General features: G+C 40.0%; 1 protein-coding gene across 2 annotated transcripts; it reads right to left on the reverse strand.

Moving 5' to 3' along the window:
- Window positions 1-438: 438 nt before the first annotated feature.
- LOC138049554 (ubiquitin-conjugating enzyme E2 E1-like) lies at window positions 439-14,275 on the reverse strand. Of its 2 annotated transcripts, none has more exons than XM_068895877.1 (7): window positions 14,019-14,275; window positions 13,305-13,457; window positions 12,861-12,911; window positions 9,200-9,332; window positions 7,775-7,819; window positions 4,335-4,437; window positions 439-3,692 (listed from the first exon to the last, which is right to left on the reverse strand). In XM_068895877.1, the coding sequence occupies exons 2-7, from the start codon at window positions 13,433-13,435 to the stop codon at window positions 3,595-3,597; spliced, it is 561 nt and encodes a 186-aa protein (XP_068751978.1). In that variant the 5' UTR covers window positions 13,436-13,457; window positions 14,019-14,275; the 3' UTR covers window positions 439-3,594. The 2 variants fall into 2 exon arrangements, with proteins under 2 accessions (XP_068751978.1, XP_068751977.1); XM_068895876.1 differs by having other exon boundaries at window positions 14,023-14,253.
- Between the last annotated feature and the right edge of the window lie 291 nt (window positions 14,276-14,566).

Raw genomic sequence — 14,566 nt, forward strand, 5'->3', positions numbered from 1 at the left:
CGAGCCGACTTTTTTTTTTTCAAGATTACCCAAATGCAATCCATTTCAATCTTGTCCATTTGTGTCTATCCGTACTTCTCTTTCCTTTTGCCGTATTTCTTTTACATTGTTCAACAGTTTTAAATGGTTACTGCAATGTTTCATTCCAATTTTTGGGCATTTTGGGCGTCATGAAATTACATCAATTTGCGTGACATAGCCTCTTTAAATTGCAGTCTATTTCCTGAAAAAAGTTTCCACAAGACTGTTAGATTTCTAAATTGACGAGGCTGTTGCTTTCCTTCAGCATAACAGTTCCAAGATTGGGACTTTTTTGATGAGCAACTTTCAAGCCTGAGTTTGAATTTAATATCGGATTAATAGTAATCGGGTTTTGAATTGGGCCCAAAGTAGGAAGTATCTTCGAAGCAAAAAATAGTAGTGTGACTCGAAACAACCTTTAGTTCTGTTTTTTTTATTGATACCCATTTACTTTTACTCCATGTCAATAACCTTTTTTATTACACATAACATGAGAACTTTATTCTATAAAGCTCATTTGTAGAAATCTATACGCTTTATTTTCACATGTGAAAAAAGCCTATACAGCCAATCAGATTGGCTTACAGCTCTTTCACGTGTGGAAGTATAACCAATCAACGATAGCGCAAGGCCTTTCCAAGCCAATCACTCGTGCATCTCGTGCAAATCGTACTTTGTTATTGAATTGAATTAAATTAAATTTGCATTTGGTTCTATTGTTAGTGAGTTTTTGTTTCTAATTTGCGTTCAGAAAACTATTTTAATGAAAATTCTCGTCTTATGTGTAATAAACAGCTCAGGACATAGAAAGTGCTTTGAACGGGGTTGTATTCACTGGTTGTTTGTGTCAAAAAACCCCGTACGCCGCACTCTCTATGACGTAAACTATATATATACATTAAGTACAATATCGATACCTGAGAAACTTGAATGTTCATTCAAGCTTAGTTGTTGTACGTCAAAAGCGATTTATTTCTAGCGTTGATCAGTTGAAGTAGCAGGATTTAAGAGACTTGGCGCGAATCCATCGGTAATGCCCGTTTAATGAAATAAAAAACCTTTGAAAACGTTCGTTTCTGACGCAAAAACTTACGTGGACAAGGAGTACTCCTTGTTTAAAATATCAGAGATAATCTCGAGGATATTAAACAACTTACAATCATCCCTGTACACGATGTTAATAACATATTTGATCCCCAGAGGGGTCCACCTCCGCAGACGATTTTCCTAGCTGAATCCTGGATCATTCCTTGGCAACAACAGTTTTTCGTTTGCATTATTAATATAGCTACATTCACTCACATTCGTAGTATGTACTCTTCATTCCCTACTGGATGCATTTGTTATAGAACCGCAGTAGAGATTTACAGGCTTCCGGAGCAAATAGAGGGTGCGTTCCATCGGGAAATCCGGATTTCCGATTGAACACAAAATCTGAAAACAGATTTGGTAACAGATTTTGTCGCAGATTTCACTAATTTCACAAATTGGATAGATTTCACTACATTTCACAAATTGGATAGATTTCACTACATTTCACTAATTGGATAGATTTCACTACATTTTCACTAATTGGACAGATTTCACTACATTTCACTAATTGGAAAGGATTTCAATTAGTGAGATCCGCGACAAAATCCGTTTTCAGATTTTGTGTTCGATTGGAACTCCGAAGATCCATATTTTAAGATCTCAATCCAGATTTCCCAATTGAACGCACCCAGAATCTGATGATGATGTTTTCATGATTCCATTCATTCTACTATCACAAGCAAAATAAACAGAATATAATTCCTTTTATTGCTAAGGAGTTAAATGAATATTCCTTACATCTGTTTCTATTTGTCTTAATAGAAACACGGTTTAAGTTCGAGATTTAGAAATGTGCATGCCCCAGGCCTTACAGCTGTTCCATATGAGTTTGAAGTGGATTCAAGCAGCGTTTCGCTAGCGACCTTCAGATTGAAAAATATCTATTAGAACAATCTCGACCCCAGAGCTCTTTTCGAAGGAGAGAAGAGCTCTGGGGAACACTGAAACAAAGTGTCTTCTCATTGGTTTCCGCGAAGAACAATGAAAAACGTCTCTGATTAGTGCATTCATGTTAGCATGAGGAGTGAGCAGGCGCCGTAAAGTTCAAATAGCCAATTTTGTGCTATAAGAACCCTACGGCGCGATTTCTCCTACAAAGAGTTTCCAAGAGCCTCGTGTCATGCGCAGATATAAGATTCGAGGCTTTGGTGACGAGAATGGTATTCCAACAGAAAACTTGGGCACGAGTTTTCTCTTTTGATCGACGCGCACTTGAAAAAAAAAAAACACTTCCAAATCTAATGCCCATCCTCAGACATAATTTTGATTCGATGTAAATAGAACTGTGTAAGCAAGGACCACCGTAATAAAACAAAAGAGCCTGGAGAAGGATCTAATCAGCGGCATCACAATTGTCAAACCAAAACTAGCAAACCTGATTTAACGGTAAAGGAATAAATTATATTAGATAATTTACCGCTCAATCAGCTTTGCTCTACTCAGTTACGTCCAGAAATGCACCTAATCAGGTGCACATCCAATTTTGACGTTCAACACGAAGTGTCCCTTAAACTCAAAGCCTTTGTTACCATTTCCAACAATAAGGTATCAGAGTTAAGATAAGCGTTATTTTTAGCTTACGGTAAATGAAGCTGTTTATCCTTAATTGAGAAGCAGCATTTTTTTTTGGGGGGGGGGGGGGGGCCCTTTCCCACGTTAATAGACCTTCTTGCAGATACGGCGGCCATTTTGATTTCTATCTCGAGACGGGAATGAAGAGCAAAGGGGACACTTTGTGACGCTTATTGAAATCCGCGTACATCCAATTGCTCGCATGGGTTAAGAATCTTAAATGTTGTTCATTTCAGTTCGGTGTTCGACCGAACCACCTAACTTATCCTTGGATATGCCCTAGTCGTACATTTTTTTAGCGTATCGTTCCCTTTTTATGTTCCATTCAGAATTTAGCTTGCGGCGATGAAAAATAACTTTGCTCTGAAAGTTTTAACAGCAGAAAAAAAAAATCTTATCTACATACTTGGGACACTGCTGTATTTTTGGCGCGAGTGAGAAGTTACATAACAAGGAAGAAAATCTGAACTGTTTAATGTAAACGGAGAAGAACTTTCATCAGATCATAATTTAGAGCTGGTGACAACACCCGCATAAAACAATCAGTGTCTGACACTTCCATACTGCAGACTGCAGACTAACCCTAAATCACAGTTATTGAAAGCTAACCGTTTTAAAATGGGTGCCAAGACTTAAATCCTGTTTCTCATCGCTATCTGAAATGGGTGCTTAGACTTGAATACTGTTTATCAGTACTATTCAGTGTTGGCGGTCTGCAGTGTGCAGTACAGTTGTCATACACCTTAAAACCAGCAGGCCTTTGAAGCCGTATTTGGTCAGCATTATTTTGTACGCTTTACAATTTGGAGAATTTGTTTTACAAATTTATATAGGTAGGAAGTAAAAGGTTTTACTCAATTGAAAAACCTTGATTTATAAACATTCATTATTGCTTCTGGTTCTCAGTTGTCATGCAGCATATCTTTTTGTCCATTCCGATGCTATTCTGTCGTGTTCCTTTCTATCGTTAACATATTGTGTTGCAATGCTGCCAACCAGTGGATCGGCTGAAAACAAGACATAGCGAACCATAGCCGTTAGGTTTTTAAGAGTCACTCAAAAGGCAAGAGCTTGGATAAGTTCGTCCCGAGCACCTGTATCCCTATGACCAAATATGGTCATAGCGTGCTCAATATTCGTCGTGCGTACCAAACGTATATCCAGCGATATACGCAATTTTGTGTGTCGCGTGGAAAAATGGTAGTTTTTCCAGCGTTTTCTTTCTAATAAACGTGGAAAATTTTCTTTGTCATCAATGTGTTGAATAATAAAACAATCACCTGCTCAATCTTGCGGAATATCGTCTAATTTTAACCAACTCGGCCTACGGCCTCGTCGGCTAAGTATCAGGCGATATTCCGCGCAATTTCGCAACGAGACTTACAACTTGCCAATATTTTTCAGTTTACAATACTGGGGAAAAACTCTTGAAGAAAACTATATTCACTGTATGTGCAGCCTTAATTTTTACAACCTGACATTTTGTCATATAACCGTTGTACATCTTCTGATTACCGGTATTTCAACGTTCTATTTGTGTTTACGTACACACGAATGTCACCGATTTCTTTCTTTCCAATTCATTATTACCAGCAACCTAGTTGTTTTTCTTTTGAAAAGCGTTTTTTGAAAGAGGGTACTGTTTTCACCTGGATTGCAATCCGTGAGAAGCGAGCACACAGACAGGAGGACTTTAGATATGGTAAGAGCTGGGCTCCAACTGTCTTTTAGAATATCCAAGCAAATCACTCCCTGAAAGGCAAAAACACGTTTCATAAAAAAAAAAAAAATCCATGTATCGTTTCAATAAATCATCATGTCAATCGTGATTCCGTGCAGCCTCGTTCGCAAACCATTTTGATGGTTTGCATTTGACGTCACGACAGCCACGTTACCCTGCAAAGTTACCCTCCTTCGCTTCCCGAGAGAGAAACCACTGCGAGCAACCGTTTAATTTTCCATCGAGCATGTGCGAAGTACGTCACACCCCACGTGATGTATTTGACATCACTTCGTCTTATTTGGCGAGAAATCACTACACAGCAGGCTCGGCCAAACGCAGCAGTTACGTAGCTGAACGCACGCGCAAACGCCAAAACAAATTTACTAACTCGTTTTACCAGTTCAAATTTAATTTATTCGTCCTTGGCGCTGGACGGCGGCTCACTCAAAGAAACTAACAGTTGCTCTCAGTGGTTTCTCTCTCGGGAAGCGTAGGAGAAACCAACTTGTACATGTTGGTGTACAAAAATTATTATTATTGTGCAAAACTTGTGGGGCCATTTTCTATTGTTTTGTACATCAACATGGCCGTCTCATCACGAGGATGCAAACCAAGAATTGTGAATCGTCGCATAATCTTTCTTCGCCAACAAACGACCTTCGCAAGGGTGAAAGACATAGCGAAATTTAAGGACGCACGACAGCAAGAAAGTTACTGCGTCCCACAATATATTCTCGCCACCGATACTTCAAATATGGCATTCAAAAGATTGAGCAGATTGAGTCATCGGGTCTCAGCGTGAGCACTGAGGGGAATTTTAACTCGCAAACGTTGTGTGTTCGTGCACTGCAATCCAAAGCTCGCTTAAGCTCGCTTAAGTCGTCAACAGCCAGTTCAAAAGCCTTTGTAAAACTAAAACGAAGAAGCTCTTCGAAGATATTTAATGGCGAAGAGAATGATTTAGGCCCCTGAAGGGAGCCTCCACTCCTTTAATCGGGGGAAATAATCTTGGATTCGCACTCATGATTAAATAAGGCATTTAAGGCCCTCCACCGACTGGGGATTTAGTTTTCGACAACTATTTGTGATCTACAACTAAAAGTTATCGACAACTAAAAAACGTAGTCTGTGACGCAAGTTGTCGACAACTAAATCCCAAATTATTAGTTGTCGACAACTAATAGTTGTCGACGGCCTCATTTTTTGGCGTTTTTCTAGTGTGTAAAAACTTTTGTTTTAGTTGTCGACTACTTTTAGATCTCCGTGTTATTGTGAGCATGCGTAGTAAGCTCTTGGTGCCCAACCTCCCTGCGTATCGGTTGCTAAATCAGTATTTGAGCGCCAGTGTGTGGAATCCCTTTATCAGACTTCTTTAGTTGTCGATAACTTTTAGTTGTCGATCACAAATAGTTGTCGACAACTAAATCCTTATTCTGTGGAGGGCCTAAGAAACCACGACGGCTACGGCTTTGCTTTTGCCAGAACTGGCCGGCCAGACCCATCACTTTCCAAAGAAGATGCAACCATTTGAAGGAACACTTGCATGATATTCCCTCGTATTCTTCTGGAGGAGTATGTATGATCGTCGAAGTGTGTTAATTTGAATGTGTTGTAGAGTTACTTCTTCCAAATGCCCGGTCTGGCCGGTCAGTTGTGTTAAATGGAAAGCACCCTAAGTATTTCATAATTATTCCATCTTGTTTATATTGTTCAATATGGGCTAAGTGTCCTAAGACTGGATTGGTAAAGACGGATTTGAAGTAAAGAGTGAGACTTGTAGATTCACTGTAGTTCGTGAGTGAGTGAAGCTATTAGTCTCTCACCTCGGGGCTTTTCAGGACTAATTTACAACGTGTTTCGGGGGACTTTAGCCAGACTGCGTATTACACAGTTTACAATTTTATTTTAGGAAGTGAAAGATGCCCCCGTCTAGATAAGGTCAGACCACAACACCGGGGACTACGTCCCCTAGTTTATCCACGTTGTCGTCAAAACCTTAAATTTGGTCATTTCACATAGTAGTTTTGACGAGTATGGGACAGAAATGTTCAAAAATGCGTGCCGCACGTGCAGTACGAGCATTTTGGTTCTTTCAACCAATAATATTACTGCTTTTTGGCGTTGTCGTTGCCGTACTCGTCGTCGTTTCTTAAACTCCCTAATGAAATGGAACACGAGCAGGTCGTGAAGCAAGCAGGGAGTTTAAGAAACGACGGTTGTTTACCATTTGCAAGCAGAAACCGGTTGGTACTAGGTTTGTTCAAATGGTAAGCAAAAAACTCCCGAATGGGAAATTTAGTTGGGATAGGCGTGTACCATTTGCCAAATTCGTTCACGTTTACCGAGAGAGTCTGGAGAGAGGCAAAATGATGGCGGAATGCAAATGGTAAACTCGTTTTCCGTTTGGCAATTCCGTTTGGGAATTTTGGACTACCTTTCGAGAAATCCCGTTTTGTCCGGAAATTTTCCGCTTGGGAAGACCAAAATAGGCTTACCATTTACATTCCAACCGAAATTGTTTGGGAAATGGTAAACAACCGACAAGGGCTACGGTAACGAGAACGCCACAAAACAATAATATCATTGGTTAAAATAGGAAAAGCAATCGTGCTGCACGTGCGGCACGCATTTAGCACATATTTTTGCGGCACTCTGCATATTAAACAACGACGTGAATCTCCAAATATGCCACAGCGCCGGGTTTCGACAAAACACTGACCCCCGGTCAACTGACCCCCTATAAAATCAATGGGAAAATGAATACTGCTTACTTAAGCCTCACCAACCCTTTTTAAACAGCATTGTTCAACAGTATTTAAGTCTAAGCACCCATTTTAAAAAGGTTAGCTTACATGAAGTAATCGGCCATCACAACAAATAATGGAAAACTAACCTTTTTAAAACGGGTGCTTAGACTTAAATACTGTGAACAATGCCGTTTAAAAAGGATTGTTGAGGCTTAAGTAAGCAGTATTCATTTTCCCATTGATTTTATAGTGGGTCAGTAGGGGGGTCAGTAGGGGGGTCAGTAAGGGGGTTAGTTGACCGGGGGTCAGTGTTTTGTCGAAACCCCACAGCGCCAGCATACAAAGCTGAACCTCTCATTCTATATTTGCTCTCTGAAACCGCTCATACTAATTTATTTCTAGGATAATTCGCCCACATTGTATGACGTGAACGAGATAGAACAATCGCGAGAGACTTACGATAGTGCAAAGTTATATTTTGAGGTGACGTTTTGGCCGACGTCGCCGTCGAATATCTCAAAGTTTGGGTGGACCCGTGCGGCATGGGTCAGCGTGGAGCGGTGAAGCCCATTTTATCTTGTGAGTACCGCACACAAGTGCTGGGCTCGTATCAACTAACCTGACTGTTTATGTTACAGTGGTATATTCTTGTGCGGAAGGATACCTGCGAACAAGACCAACAGAATGAAGAAATAAATGTTTGGGTTGTGACTCGGAGATACTCGGAAAAAATCCGAAGGATTCTTTGCAGGAGCCGAGCCTACGACCTTCCGATTACTAGTTCGGAAGGTAATCGGAAGTTTGTCGGCGTGGTTGAGCACTCGAATTTTTTCTGAGTATACTGAGTTATCACCAAAAAAAAAAAAATCTTCATTGCATGAACTACTGGGAGTAGCTATGTTTTGTGAATGGTTAACAGAAGATTGTTAAAAACAAAAGCAGATTTTTAATTAGCACCGTCTCATGTCTAAAATTTTGCCGGAAATGCTAATATTGACAATAGCAACTGATCAAGTTACAGCCATGGAAAGATGCAACGAGATTCGGTGTTTTAATGGTTCAAATTTCGAATGATAAAGGAAAATTTAAAGAGGAAAACAAACAGCTGAACTGCAACTTATTTCCTTATGAATGGCGAGTATTATTATATGCCTCGTTCTTCAAACGATGCCGCTGCCAGAGCACAATAGAGAACGAGTATTCTGCAGTTCAGATCACATTGAAACTATCAGTGTGATTGTACAATTTGAACGAGTCGTGGAATACCAGAACTTTGTCGGTATTTCCAGTGTTCAAGTGTGACCTGAAATTTCGATTTCTTATAGCTACCTTCATTCTTCAATCCTTTATATTGGCTAACATCGATTGCCAGCATTGTCAAGGACTCATTAGCTCTAGGCAGGAAGTAATCTGTCATTCAAAATAACTCAATTGACGTTTATTTGCAATTTTGCGGCTAAATCAGAGGTCAAGTGTTTGGATAAGATCGTCTGAAATGCAACTCCAGACAATTGGAAACTGAAGAACCGGCGACTTTTTAGTTCACCTCAAACAGAAAGTTTGCACTATCGGAAAATTTATGTGGAAGCACTTCCAAAGGATGTAAAAAAACCTCTTTTCGTTGATTGTTTGCCGCTCACAAAACAAAAAGCCGTATCTACGCACTTATTACGTTGCTTTGTTATAAACATTCGATTGTGAGAGAAAATGTACGCACAACAAAGAATCATCCTTAATTGTGCAGCGAGTCATCTTGTGAAAACGTTATTTAAGTCTCTAGTCTTCAACAAATTTACGCAAATCAAATCAAACGTTGGTTTTTGAGGAGAGGGGAAACCGGAGTACCCGGAGAAAAACCTCTGCGCGCAGAGTAGACAACCAACAAACTCAACCCACATATGACGCCGAGTCTGGGAATCGAACCCGGGCAACATTGGTGGGAGGCGAGTGCTTTCACTACTGCGCCCGGGCATCCTTGCATGATCAAGGATTCGTTTTCCTCGTCATAATTTTAAACACATGAAATATGTATGCACTCACATACCTTGGGTGGTTTAAAAGGATAATCCGTTGGAAAAGAGATGTCAAGATAGAATACTCCTCCGTCATAAACAGAACCAGGAGGGCCAAGGATCGTGGAATTCCATTCGTACAAGTTGTCGCCTTTCGGTCCTGCGCTGTGATAAAATGAAAGCTTGATGTTGTTGAACAAAGATCAATTCTCAAGGCTAACAGGAAGACGAGAATGTCGCAGATTCAAAATGGACACAGGCATTCACAAAACACCGGCTTGTGGTTAGCCTTGATGAGATAAGGCTTCAGTTCACTAAGAGGGGTCGTAAAGTTCAAATTCCCGTCGGACCACTTCATTCTTAAATCGTCACCCGGTAGTATTTCTTGCAGCTTAAATTAAGAGGCAATTTTGCTGCCACGAAAGTTCTCACATTGCGAGTTACTTGCTCGGCAGGTGTTAAACTAGGGGACGTGTAATTGCAACTGGTCTCGTTTTCGACGACTTCACTGCTGATTCCACAAACTGCTGCTATTTACGGTGCACGGTAGATGTCACACTATAGCTACTTAATCCTTGAAAAACTTGTTGCGACGTTGTCAGAAGCATGCGTTGCTGAAAGTATAAGTCATGATTATACTCCCTGCAGTTATTTTGGCAATTATGATTCTCGAAATGCTTTGGCCTTTGCAAGGTTAAGTTGGGAAATGTTTGGTGCGCCTTGCTATATTCTCTAATCTCCTCGGAGAAGCAAAATAAACCGTCCAATATTCTCGGAAATCAAGGGCAAGCACTGGAGACAGGAGGGAAAAGCCACAGGCAAACTTTCCCAAGCCCTGATTTTGCCCATAGTGTTTTCATCCATTCCCTTGGAGACGGTCTTCATAGATACCCAACAACAAGTATCCAATACGAAGATTGTTCGCAAAGAGTCGGGGATATTGTCTCCAAGTCTCTAACCTTTTTATAACACACCCAACATCGGCTGTTTAAAAGATGGGTAACTCTGTCCACTTGATAAATTCCTACCCAGCGGATAACTAAATTGGCTTTGGCAGCAGCTCTCCGCTGGGAAATGATAGCAATATCTCCCTGTTGACTGAACAACCGAGACCTGATGGACATCAGCCTATCGTCATTTAAGACACTGCTCTTAATAATCTTCACAATGAAATAAAACCATGCAACTTCGCAAAACAGAGCACAACTACTCATTTATACATCAAGTTCCCACTAGACTACATGTTCTCAATTTTGATGAGTAGCAATTTGTAATTAGTTTTTCTACTTAACCAAAAAAAAAAATAAAAATACAAGAGAACAAATAAACAAAAAAAGTATAGAGAAAATTACATTTTTTCGAAAATTAATGTCAGTGCCTCTTTCGAAATTAACCTGACTACAGCAAACTGGGGATCACCGAATATGTTTCCACGGCTACCTGTATACCCTGAATCTTACAATGGACGAAAACTTCTCGACTCTTGGACATCAAAAATTGTTACAACCTTAATCTCGAAACATGCAGCGAAAACTTTGTAGTTCTATATCGGTCTGTACCATCCACGGTTTCTTTAAACACGAATTTTAACATGATTTGTTCGGCGGACCACTACTTGCAGCGTTCACAATTTGCTTCATTCCATCTCCAAAACACGACTCTATGATTGTTATCAAAACCACTTGTTTACATAAGTACCCTTTCTATTTACTGAAGTAAAAATCTGCCTAAAAAAAATCGTTTATAAGTGAGGAAAACAATCTGGTATTAAAGGTTACGATAAATGATAAAACAATCATTCGATTCTCACAGGTCACTTCTCAGCCTAAGAACCCTTCTACCATATCTGAGATAGCTAGAGAATTATTTAATCTAGTGAAAGTTTTCGTCTTTCGGAGTACCCCAACAAAAGCGGTTGAGTTTTTGATTAACAGTTCGGTTCCAGCTAGGAATCACAGCAAGACACTCTTTAAATTACAGGCTTTCAAAGCTTGATCGCGGATTTAAAAGGATCGTAGTCTATACGGCTGAGAAACTTAAAAACTGCCATTTTTGCGAAAAGGGTCTCTTAACTTGTGGCCTCCACTGTTTTTGACACTTTGCTTCTAGTAGCCGCGACTGAATCCGTAACGCGAAATTATAAATAATCAGAATTAAACAAACTTCCTTCTACGTAGATTAATTTTGTTTAAAGTCTGCTTGACACCAACTTCTTATTATTCACTAAATATAGTTTGTTTTAACAGCTACTAATCTGATGTGGGTGTCTGCCACTGTTTCGGTGTGTTTTCAAAAGCAAAGGAGAATATCTGCTTTAGCCAGCTGATTACCGAGTACCTGAAAACGTCCGACGGATGTAAACTCAAGAGCTGATTCTGTCTGCTCGAAAACTGGCTACAGCTGAGCTTTTTTACTTCCACAACATTTTTCTCCCTTAAAACTAAAAAGGGGTTAACTTATTTCATGATAAGAAATTCACAGTAAAATTTCACAGGTAAACTCTGCAAAAATACCCGGCCACTTATTTGCATTTCATTATTAGAAAATTCTAGGTTTTAACAATGTTAATCCAATATCTTGGGAACCCAAAACTTCACGACCCGATACATGTATTTTCCGACACGGCCTCTTTAGTATCTCAGTTTTCCAAAGGCGTCTGAAGGCAAATCCAACGAAACTGATAGCTCTGATACAAAGTTTTACTCTTAAAACAATATTTTGGAGGTGACATTATTTCTTCCTTACTGAGTTAAGAAATCGAGAGGGAATAATCGAGAGGGAATAAAATATAATATTGGTAATTTCAATATATTACAGTTAGAATCATATTTAACGATATTTACCAATCTGATAGCTAGGGAAAGCACGACAGGCAGACTTAAGTTACGTAATTGCCGAAATTACCACTATTAAATATTGGAGGAAATGTCGGAGTTGGGGAACCAGCTAAGTTGTCCAACGAACTCCGAAAACTGAAAGTTTCATCAATCGCCATAGACTTATAGGTTGTATTAGGTAACTTGAACAGAAACCTTCAACGGGAGTACGGACATATCAAAATATTATAAAAATTTAAATGGGAAAAATAGTATTTTTCATGAAGTAGTCCAGCGAGGAAACTTAATACGAGAGATTTCGCAGCTGGCATGAAAATCCGTCGATTTACATACGATCAACAGTAAATTGCGTGAAAAGTTTCGCTACTTCGACTTCAATATATCGATGACATATTCACCATCATTGCTGTTCACCATTACAACACTCCAGTTGAATATCTATCACCGTTTTGAACCTGTTGTCGCGAAAAAGTCTGGCTTGTGGCCAAAGGGTTTGATAGCTATTCATGCGTAGCGACTTGAAACACGCCTTGGAAAAAAACTTAAAAAATAAAACAATACGCCTTTACACATTTAACTCCCACGTGTACCGATTAATAGCTTTACCTTTTTGAAATAAATAATTTAGCTTGGATCATCTTGTTCTCTCACGAGATAGTGCTTTTGGAAAGCGTTTGGGCTGACTCGTCGAGGAAATGGACTTGTTTTGGTACGAAGAAGGTCGATCTATATAACATGAGGACGGAATTTTTATAACAAGCCGGCTATTGAGGAAACAAAACCCGCAATTCTATTGTTTTTAGTCCAAACAAGAGATCGGGCGGTTCAGCGTGTTATTTGAGGCTTAAAAATTTACCTGCAGTTTGGAGGTGGATCCAGGGCAATCTCTGCTAGCTCCCTTTCTATTCTGAAAGAAAGTAAACGAATTTTCGGATGACATCATTTTCATGTTACATTACAAAGGCGAATCGCAAATAAGTGCGTATATGCTAATGAGAATGTTTGACTCGATCATAGCCACTGCTTTTGGTACTCGATAACACTCCGTCTGTATTTTGTAGAAATTAGGAAATGTTGACCCCGGATATTATTAATTCTGCCCTTCTCTATTCATTAAGACCGTCTAATTGGGCTTCCACGCATAATATCTCTGGATTCGAAGGCCGCAAAGTTAACATGCAAATTAGAGATGAACTCAGCCATTGGTCTGATCCTCGTCACATTTAATTTGCTCGATGTGAAATGAACTAAGCGTCCATTGCTTTTCATCTTGACTACATCGGTCCGTTTATTAACGAACCTCTTAGCGGAGGTACTTGGGTGTTTCAATGGCCGCGAGTTTCCTAGTTTATTCTTAGCAGATCGCTTCCCTGTAATACACGTCTCTTGCGTCCGTCTCTCGCTATCAGATGAGGTTGCCTGATCTGCCATCAGCAATATAATTTAGATGAACCTGGAAACACAGGGACAAATGGATGCATCAGTAAATCTGGTATCAGCCTTAACTGGTTTGGAGTTAGATAATCTGATACCTCACACATTCAGCAAGAGACAACTGAGATTGAACAAGATGTATCGCCTCCACGAGTCAGTACTGAAAATGACATGAAGATGTTTTGTGAATATTACAGCCAATTCACAGATCAAGATGAACGTGCTATGAGCAGCACACGTGATGAATCTATGAGCGATTTGATTAAAAGGGCAGTGACACTCATCATTCATGGCGACGTGTGGTGCGGTGCAGGCCTTGAGAGACTCTCCGTTTTCCTCTGAGGAAAAGAAGCTTTCGACTCAGAGCAGTATCTAGTCCTTATCAGTGATATCCCTTTTAGTTGAAGATGCATTTCCGCTAGAGAATACAACGTCACGGAAACTATTTCTCCTCGTCCACGGGCCCTTTGCGGAAACTGGCTGTGGTCGACAGAACATGTCGGCCCAATCACCACCAACACTTTAAATTTAACGTTGAAATATCAAGAAGCCGTCCTTAAAATATCCACATAATTTATACCTACGGACTCGCTAGACGTTGAAGAAGACTTTAGGAGAAACAACAGAAGGTTACAGAGGACTCACGAAGATTTTGAACGGTTTGAAGATAACGCGGTCTGTTCAGTGGTCTGCTTCTCATTTACCAGCTGCCAAGCCTGCGAAAGCTACAGCGGCGCGCAAAGGATTCTGAGCTGTCTCCGCCTGTCAAAGAGAGGTCATTAACTTATCAATAGTTTACGTCATAACACTAATTTTCCGGAGATCGTCACAACAGAGGAATTGACCAATCGGGGCTCATCTACTTTGAGCTGTTGATTGAGATCAAGTGTCGCGGTGAACAGCTGTCATTGTGTCCCAAGGGAATATAACAATTGACACAGTGTGCTGATTGACGTGTTGTCGGATGCATACAATATACAGGTACAAGCACTTTGTTTGTCGTCCATAAAACACAACGGCCTCGATAAGTGAATTGAATATAGCAAGAGACATCACATAAAACGATGCTGGATCGAAACTGCGGTTAACCCCCAAGAGTGACTATTGAATCCAAATTCCTTCATTTCC

The sequence above is a fragment of the Montipora capricornis genome, chromosome 5 (genome assembly GCF_036669925.1).
Source record: "Montipora capricornis isolate CH-2021 chromosome 5, ASM3666992v2, whole genome shotgun sequence".
NCBI lineage: Eukaryota > Metazoa > Cnidaria > Anthozoa > Scleractinia > Acroporidae > Montipora > Montipora capricornis.

What these genes read in the sequence shown, in the direction of transcription:
- LOC138049554 (XM_068895877.1), bottom strand. Translation starts at nt 13,435, where the DNA reads ATGGCAGATCAGGCAACCTCATCTGATAGCGAGAGACGGACGCAAGAG. An exon ending in GATCCACCTCCAAACTGCAG is followed by an intron (nt 9,333 to 12,860) that starts GTAAATTTTTAA and finishes ATTTTATCACAG; the next exon opens with CGCAGGACCGAAAGGCGACA. An exon ending in ACTGTAACATAAACAGTCAG is followed by an intron (nt 4,438 to 7,774) that starts GTTAGTTGATAC and finishes TTTGCCTTTCAG; the next exon opens with GGAGTGATTTGCTTGGATAT.